Source organism: Pezoporus occidentalis, unplaced genomic scaffold, assembly GCF_034315485.1.
Source record: "Pezoporus occidentalis ecotype Australia unplaced genomic scaffold, CSIRO_AGI_Poc_V1 ctg128, whole genome shotgun sequence".
Lineage (NCBI taxonomy): Eukaryota > Metazoa > Chordata > Aves > Psittaciformes > Psittacidae > Pezoporus > Pezoporus occidentalis.
Window position 1 is genome coordinate 1,989,456 of NW_026913082.1, and position 9,169 is coordinate 1,998,624.

A 9,169-nucleotide genomic window follows, 5' to 3' on the forward strand; every position below is an offset into this window, starting at 1 on the left:
TCACATCAGCAGTCAAAGAAGAATGACAAGTTTGCCAGAGACACCCAGCTGTGTGGTGCGATTGACACACTGGAGAGAAAGGATGTCATCCAGAGGGACAGTGACAGGCTGGAGAGCTGAGCCAATGCAAACCTCATGAAGTTCAATAAGGTCAAGTGCAAGGTCCTGCACCTGGACTGGGGCAATCTCAAGCAGAATTACAGGCTGGGTTGAGAGTGGCTTGAGAGCAGCCTTGAGGAGGAGGACGTGCTGGTATTGGTTGATGAGAAGCTCAGCATGAGCCAGCTTCAATGTGCTCTTGCAGCTCAGAAACCAACTGTGCCCTGAGCTACATCAAAAGGAGCATGGCCATCAGGATGAGGGAGGGGTTTCTCCCACTCTGCTCTGATCTCATGAGACCCCACCTGCAGTACTGCATCCAGCTCTGGGGACAACAAGAGAAGAAGGATGTGGGGCTGCTCAAGTGAGTCCAGAGGACGCCACAAAGATGCTCACAGGGCTGGAGCACCTCTCCTAGGAAGACAGGCTGAGAGTGTTGGGATTGTAAAGCCTGCAGAAGAGAAGGCTCTGGGGAGACCTTAGAGCAGCTTCCAGTGCCTAATGGGGCTGAGAAGAAAGTTGGAGAGGGACTGTTCACAAGGGTAAGTAGTGATAGGACTGGGGTGATGGCTTTAAACTGAAAAAGGGTAGATTTAGTTTAGATATTAGGAAAAAGTTCTTAACTGTGAGGGTGGTGAGACTCTGGCACAGGCTGCCCAGAGAAGCTGTAGCTGCCCCTTCCCTGGCAGTGTTCAAGGCCAGTTTGGACAGGGCTTGGAGCAACTAAGTGCTCCAAGTGGAAGGTGTCACTGCCCATGGCAGGGGGTTAGAACTAGATGGTCTTTAAGGTCATTTCCAAACCAAGCCAGTCTATGGTTCTTTGGGTCTACAATTCTATTATTCTATGATCCTGTTACAAGAATATATTATGGAACAATCACAGACCTCAAATACAGCTTTTCAAGTTGGGGAGGTAATCTCAGGTGTTAGAAGAGCTAAGATTATAACTGACAGAATAAAACAAATGAAGGAGCATTCCACTAGAGAGACCTCTAGAAGGCAATGAGACTCAAGCAAAGTGAAATGCCCCAGGGTTTAAAACTGCTTTTAGTGGTAACCTGATAATCAGAAAGGGATATCTTCTCCTTACTTCTTAAGACTTCCCTAGTTCCTCTCCCTGCCAAGTTGGATGGCAGCTGGAAAGTTACTAACCATATTTGATTTAAGAAAGTAAAAATGACCAGACAGATGTTTTCTCAATCTCTAATGTAGGGCTTGAAAAGAAATGGTTGTTGGAGGCTGGTTGTTACATGATCCTTGTGCATTTCATCCTGCCAGCCAGTGCACATGTTCTGGATCTCTAGTGCTTCCAATCCCACTGCAAAAGAAACTCCAAAATTTGCTGGAGTCTGAGTGCAGCTCAACAGACTAAGGCCATAAATCATTTGACATTCATGCCTTATTCTTACAATTTCAGGGAACAAAAGGAATTCTCCTGTTGAAGTCCATTAGAAAACAAAACACACTTTTAAAGACTGCATCCTTACGTGATTCAGATACAAAAGTTCAAACTAATGGCAACAGTCCACAAGCATTAAGGGAAATAACAGCAATCAATGCTATTTTTAAAGGGAAGAGTGGGGGCGAGGGGTTAACATATGTGGAATTAGCTCTGGGCAAAATGAGAAGCCATTGCATCTAAAATCAAATGCATTCTCTGAAATAGACACCAGAGACCAAATTCCCATGCAGACTCCTGCAGTCCAAGAGTTTCAGCAGAATCTGGCGCTCCTCTTAACTTAGCTTCATGAGATCATACCATGCCATCAGTTTTTATGTTGGACGCCCTACTTACTTCACATCAGTTGTTGGCACTATGTAGGCAATTTTCCAAATTGGAGGGGGAGAAAAGGATGGTGTGTGCACAAGGGAGAGGAATTTTCTTCCCATGTAGAATAAAAGCCATTTCTTAGAAGAGTTTGAGAGGGGAAAGTGATATTTGTATCCCTTCTACCAGATGTCACCAGTGGCAACAAGAGCCAGTATTAAATATCTATCCATCAAATTCTTCTTGAAATTTTTCAGCGTCAGCTGGTCAACAACCCATTCAGAAAACTGGGAAAGCTGCAATCTTCCACAGCCATTCCTAATCAGTGGTTCTTCCCCTCACAAGAATTAATCTGTGTCTGAAACTTTTTCATGGAGAGCAGACATGCACAATTTGTAAAAGGAAAAAAGACCTTGTAGCAATAATTTTTCTTATGTTTATAGCAAGTGAAATAGCACCTCCTCTACACATACTATCTTTTGAAATAGTCTTTTGTTGCTTTTTCATCAGCTGCTGTCAGTGTTGGATGCACTAAGGTCTCGTAGGTGCCACTTCTTTCTGCTCCACGCTATGACATATTAGTAGTCGGCTTCAGTACTTGGCTAGGTTTGCCTTCCATTTATGGGGAGATGCTTTGGGAAAAAAAATGCCCTGATACTCTCACATTAAGATAGTCTCTGCACTGTCATCTCTTACTGTGCCACCACCTCAAGCTGTGATGCCAATTGCACTGTCATGTCTTGCCATATCCTACCCCTGACCATAACACTAGCATAAGCTGTCATCAACATGACTTGTCTTTCACTGTTCTGCTGCCTCAAGCCACAAGTGAGATCCAAGCTAACAGGCTCCTTACCTAGTGAAGCTATGACACTCTTGAAAGAAAGCTGAGATGATCAAATTGTTTCTATGCTACTTAAAAAAGAAGTAACTAGCACAAAGGAATACTTGGAAACAGCACTGGCCAAAAAATTAGAAAATATAATCATTTATCTAAAAGAAACCAGAAGGTAAGCAACAAAACTGCAGTGACACTCTCACATATTGTTCCCTACTGTGATGCTGCTATTGAAATTTTTCTCTCAAATCTAATAGCAAAGATCTTTCATGAAGAGTTTAGGGACTTCTGTCTCAGGGACAGCTGGGCAGATCACAACCCCTTTGCTTCACACATACGCGACTAAGCAGGATGTCAGAACCTTGCAAAACTGTAAGATTTTCTCTGGAAACATACCAGACAAAATACTCTCCCCAACCAACTGTTCCAGTGGACAGACATAATATTATTTTACCTCCTGTAGCAACAAATTCACTGTGTAGTTTGGGTTTGGGGTATTTTCCAAACAACAGATCAGACATTCTGGATGACAAAACAACTACTATCTTCCCTAAATGGTTTACTACATAAACATGTTTGACTGGGGTATTTTTAATACTTGTTTTGTTTAGTGTTCTAATGAAGAAACTCTATCACATGTAGCGTCTACAGATAATTTATCACATTTAAACATTCATTAAAGGCATCTCTTCAGAAGTTACTAGTGTTTCATTTCATCTGACTCCTGGGATCACGCATATCAGATAGTGGGACTTTGTTTCCTGCCCTACATCATATGGAGAAGTTGGTATTTTCTGCTTAAATCAGAAGAAATTTAATATGACTCTGTCCTTTTTGCCTATCTGGCCACTTATCTTGTTTCATTTGCAAATATCATATGTATTCTCTTGAGTTAAAAATAGTGCAAGATGATTAGTTAGGCAAGTTCATTTGACACCATTCCCCCTTCGTGACGCTGAAATCCAAAATCTGTATATGGTATACAACTTAAAGTATATATATGCAAGCTCAGCTCTGCTGGAGACACACAGCAAGTTTGTTCCTCCCACCTAGATTGCTCCCTTACTCAGCTGAGAAGACCACAAAGGTAAGATGATTATATCCTCTGCTTTCAGGAAAAGAAACACAAAAGCAAAATGCTCCCTGAATGGAAAGCACCTATGCAATTGAAATACCTGTTCTTGTATCAGCTTCCAATATGTTGTCTCTTTACAAGCTAACATAGAACAGAATCAGCATTCAGATTACGGGATGGAAAAAGATGGGAATGATGCCCCTTGTGAAAAATGCTGCATTTTTAGGTTTTCCTTAAACTCTTCCTTCTTTTTAATCCTCTCAGCAGTGAGAATTAGGTGAATGGCAGAGCTCCAAATTATTTTGTCTAGTGCTGAGAGGGGGAAGTACTTTGCACAAGAAGCCACTGGCACAAAATAGATGCTAGCAAACCAAAAGTAACTCATCTGCCTTAGCTGGTACCCTTAGCTGGTACACATTGCCATCAGCATGGATTTCTCCATTGTCTCCTTACACCTTCAGAGCTATTAAGGGACCTAAAGGATTGGCAATTTCCTTTGCTGCAAACCAACAGGTACAAAGGCAGCCATTTCATATTTTAGGTAAAGTTTAAACCTGTGTGTAGATCTCAAACCATCTCACAGACTATAAATGGTTACAAGCATCGGTTTCCTTTTCGTGAATGCTGTTTTCATGCTCAGACAGGAAGAATGATGCTGTTGAAGATCAGAGATTCATGATATTTTTCTTCTCTTGTGGCTTTCAAGAATAACTTTTCTATGCCTCAGTTCCCCTTCCCTCATTAACATGAAGCTACTTTACAGTAATGTCACCAATTGTTAATTGTAAGCAGCCTGCAGTGGTGTGTGCAGTTTACCAGACTGTAAATGTATCGATGCTATATTTACTCTAATAAATTGATTAAAAAGTCAGGCCTGTAGCATTTTCTTAAGCGACAAATATTACAGTGGCAAACTATTGTCACTGTATTGGTGGCTGAATGGGAGAAAGAGTATGTTTTATCAAATGTTACTATACCAGTGAACACCTCCTCCACTCTGCTAGGAACAAATATGAAGTCTTGATACCTCTGTTCAAAGTACGTCAATATACTGAAATGCCAAAATCTGGATAAAAATCTGGTTTATTACCACCTACATGCAATTAAAAAAACCCACCACAACATACTTAAGAAAAATTTTTTATAAAGCTATCTTGAAATGTCGTCTTTTAATGACACAGCAGCCCAGCAAGCTGAATTTATAGTATAGTTATATTTATCGTTGCAACTAAACAGAGGAGGAACTTACTCTCCAAATTTAGACTTCCTTGAAATTAGCAGAATTATTACTACTTATTCTAAATTATTGTCATTCTTTGAAAAGATCAATATATTTACTGATAATAATATTAGATTTTTTAGATTCCAATCACATTTATTCCAGATATAGCTCTAGGGGACATACTGAGCTGTATCTTTTCATGTGCGCTGGTTTTAACTGAGTAATAAACCACCTCCACAAAAACCCACACAGAAGTCACGCAGTTTTGTGGTGCTAGACACCTTTGACTTACTCCCCCCCAGTGCTGCACAGGCATCAGATCTTCCTGAAGGCCCACACTCCCACATGCAGAATTCCTCCCTCATTACCTAGCTTTAAGTGGAAGCACCTGCTGCAGACATCTGTTCCAGTACACTCTGCTTACAATTAGATGAATAATGTCTCCCCTATCATATACTGTCACAGCAGCAACTTCAAATAGAGCCATGAAAGAGGTAAAGAAGTCACTTTAATGACCAAGTAGCTCACATTTAATTTATTTTACAGTTCAACAATGGCCATCACTGACATCCTTTCTGCTAAAGATATTGAATCTGCTCTCTCCAGCTGCCAGGGTAAGGAATGGTCTCTGCAGCCAGAAGATGTGTATCATTTTTATGTCTTAAGATGACATGCCTATCATTTTCCCCTTAGATTCTTTCCCTGTGAGATCTCTTTCTACCTACATTACAGTACAGCCCCTTGAATTCAGGAAGTCTCACGAGTGATTATTTGGTGGGTAACAACATTCCCCAAAACACAGAGCAGCAATTAAAGGGTCACGGTTTCAGTTAGAGCTGGCTTACCTTTGAACTCTGACAGTTTTTAAACCTTTAAAGATTTATATTTACATAGCTAGCCTTTTCCTTCAGAATGTCAAAAAAAGCCTCAGCTTGAAGAATCAGTGTCATTTGTGAAGCAATGACCAGTCTCAGTTCTCTTTAAGAGTTCCTTGGTGAGATCAAGTCCAAATGCTCAAAGAGCTAGTTTGACTGGGAATTACCTACTTTCTACCCAAATTCTTTACTACAGTAAGGACTAAGTGAGAATGAGAGGCTGGTCTGTAAGCCACAGTAGCGCCCTCTAAATATTTATTATTAACTGCATGTCACACACTGCATAAACCCTGATTTAACAGAATGTGCATTGTAGCAGAAAACTTCAAACTGGCTAAAAGGATATATGACCATGGGCACAGAGTGATTAGAAAGGAAAATTACCCACTGTATCTTTTTTTTTTGCTACACTGTGCACAAGAGCAAGAGGAGTAGGATGACGCTTTAGAAAAGATATACATATTCCCAAGGAATATATACTGTAGTAGCAACTTCAAGGGAAAATACTTAAACTTCTGTTTCTTCCAGCTGATGGTAGCTTCAACTGCAAGTCTTTCTTCTCCATGATTGGTTTATCCAGCAAAACTCCTGATCAGATAAAGAAAATTTTTAGAATCCTTGATCAGGACAGCAATGGTTTCATCGAAGAAGAAGAGCTTCAGTAAGTACTGTACAGCTGCATATTTCTTCAACTAGTGCAAACCTTTGAACTTGCCAGCTGTCCTAGAAGAAACTTACTGTTATAGAAAACACAATTTCTTGTCCTTCCTTGTCACGATTCCTTGTATTTCCTCAGATAATAAGAGCAGGCATTACCTTACTTTTTTTTTTTGCATGGGTTTAAGAAAATCAGAAATACCTATGTACCAAGGACATTTTGGAGAATAATTCTCAAGCACAACACTCTACCCTGTTCTGTTTCAGACTGTTTCTGAAGAATTTCTCTTCGAGTGCCAGAGCCCTCACCCCTGCAGAGATCAAGGACTTTATGGCTGCAGGTGACTCTGATGGCGATGGCAAAATTGGAGTAGAAGGTAAGAGTTTTAGAAATTCATAAAATTTGTGGTTTAAAATGCATCCATTTAGGGCTTCATTCAAATGACGGCATGAAGAACACATCCAAGTACTTTGGCCTGGTACTTTCTGCCACAATTTTTATACTAGTGAATACTCCTTTAGTTTCATAGCTTTATCCCTGTTTGGTTTCCCTTTATCCCTATTTGGTTATTCTCTTGCAGCAACAGCATATTTAGGCCCAATGTAGAGCCTATCCCTCCAATCCATAATATCAGCTATGGGTTCTATTCTGCTATGTGTTTGATCCATAGACTCAATGTGCCAGATTTTTAAAGCATCCTGAACACCTATCCATTCTTTGAATTTCCATTTTGGCTCTGCACTTCTGGCCATATAACACTTCCATTTTTAAACATACTTCCACCTACATAAACTTCTTTCTTCATCTACCACTATCAAACATTGGCCAATGCTACCGAGTAGTTTAATTCAGGAATGTAAGAGAAGAGTGGTATTGTTTTTCAAGGCTAGTACTGCTGCAATGCAGCACAGAATTTTGTGCTAGAGAAAGATCCTATCAGTGCACATTTCACCAGGCAGTCCTTCTATGAAAAAATAAATCAAATTCCTAAAGAAAACCTCACAGGGATGATGTGAACTGGCCAGGCTATTTCTTTTAGAAATTGCTGCAAAGGAAAATAGGACATTATGCATCATATATTAGAGATGAAGTCACTGAAAACAGGGCTGTCTCAGCTGAAGTAGGACAGGTGGCAATAACTCTAACAGACACACGTGCTAATCTTAGCCAGAGTTTGGGAGGAGAGAGAGATACACTGTTAGAGGAATTTGCTTTAGCAGCAGCTTTTACAGCTTCTGTTTATGAGCCCTAAATAGGGCATTATATTATGCAGATCTTAGCCCTTAACCATTGCATCTCCCATCCTGAAATTACAGCACTACTGATATTTTTTCTTTAGAATAACAAAGGCAAAAAATCCCTCCTACTGAAAGCTATGGGATAAACCTAAGTCACTCTTTGCTTCCTTGGCTATTATCAGAGTTTTTAACTGGTTAAAGATAGTTTACCTTTAACTCAGGATTTCCCACAAATATGGATTTACAGACACACTCCTCCTCTCTGCACTTACTCTTTTTAAGGAGTGAAAAATCTGTTACGCCCCCAGAATCTCAGTTTAGCAGTAGCTTGTGCAGTGTTATAATAACTTTGGGAGCCCTCCATGGCTAGGAGTTTAAGTAATTTTTGTCCGTCTTTTCTAAAGATGTCAAAAATGACTTTCATCTAGTTTTACTCCCTGCCTTTCTCATTTTCTTCCTTGACAGAATTCCAATCTATGGTGAAGGCATAAGCAGCATCAGGCCAAAAGCATCCTTGGACTGACTTTTCCAATTACCTCGTCCAACAAGCACTCCGCACTCAGCATGTGTTTGTACATTTTTATATTGTTTCAGGCATTAACAACCCCTCGAGTTCACACACCAGATTGCTGAGAAATCTTGCAATGTACAGCTGTTTGGGTCATGTGGTATTGTTACATTTCCATTGTAAAGAAAGCACTTTGTGATTGTCAACCACTCATAATGTTGAAATCATGGCTAGAAAAGGGGAGATAAAAAATAAAACAAAACAAAAAACTTGGGGGAGGGGAAAGCTGCTTTTAAGATTGTGTTCAGGTTTCCATCCTCATACTTGAGTATGCTGACTCACCAGACACAGTTCTGATGATCTTAAACAATATGACATCTTTTAAGGCTTGACTGTAGTGATTTCATTGAGTTTTATTTCTGTTTAATTCTCTGATCCTTAAGGAAAAGTAATACTAACAACATAGTTAAAGCTAATACATATTAAGACCCAACCCTGAGAATGTGAGAAAAAAATTAAGAGGAGCTGCCAAATAGCTCAAAGCATGGAATATGTTTGTGGGTAATTTTACAGAAGTAAGTACTAGGCTACAGCATGCATCATCAGAAAGCGTTTATGGCCTAAAACGTAACTCTCCCTTAAGAAGATTTATCTTTTGCAGAAATCTAAGGCAGCTGTTAGATAGAGGATAAGGGTCTAATCCTAACTGTCTTAAGTCACAGTCCCCTGACATGGGCCACAGGCCTGGAGGTTTTTTCTGTGAATCATGAATATGTTGCTTATTATCTCCTAATATGTACAAAACAACAGTACTTTCCCACATTTCTGAATTTCTGTTTCCTGCAGATGAAACAACAGCCAGTCTTGCTGTTTGGATTACTTTAAAGC

At 40.0% G+C, this 9,169-nt stretch overlaps 1 protein-coding gene across 1 annotated transcript; it reads left to right on the forward strand.

Annotated features, from left to right (window-relative positions):
* The first annotated feature begins 3,609 nt into the window (after positions 1 to 3,609).
* Positions 3,610 to 8,666, forward strand: LOC134158261 (parvalbumin, thymic-like). Its single transcript, XM_062608012.1, is given in 7 exon segments — positions 3,610 to 3,709; positions 3,711 to 3,756; positions 3,758 to 3,792; positions 5,549 to 5,616; positions 6,406 to 6,538; positions 6,802 to 6,911; positions 8,239 to 8,666. Coding segments are annotated over 7 exon segments (447 nt in total). The 5' UTR covers positions 3,610 to 3,680; the 3' UTR covers positions 8,265 to 8,666.
* The last annotated feature ends 503 nt before the right edge of the window (positions 8,667 to 9,169 follow it).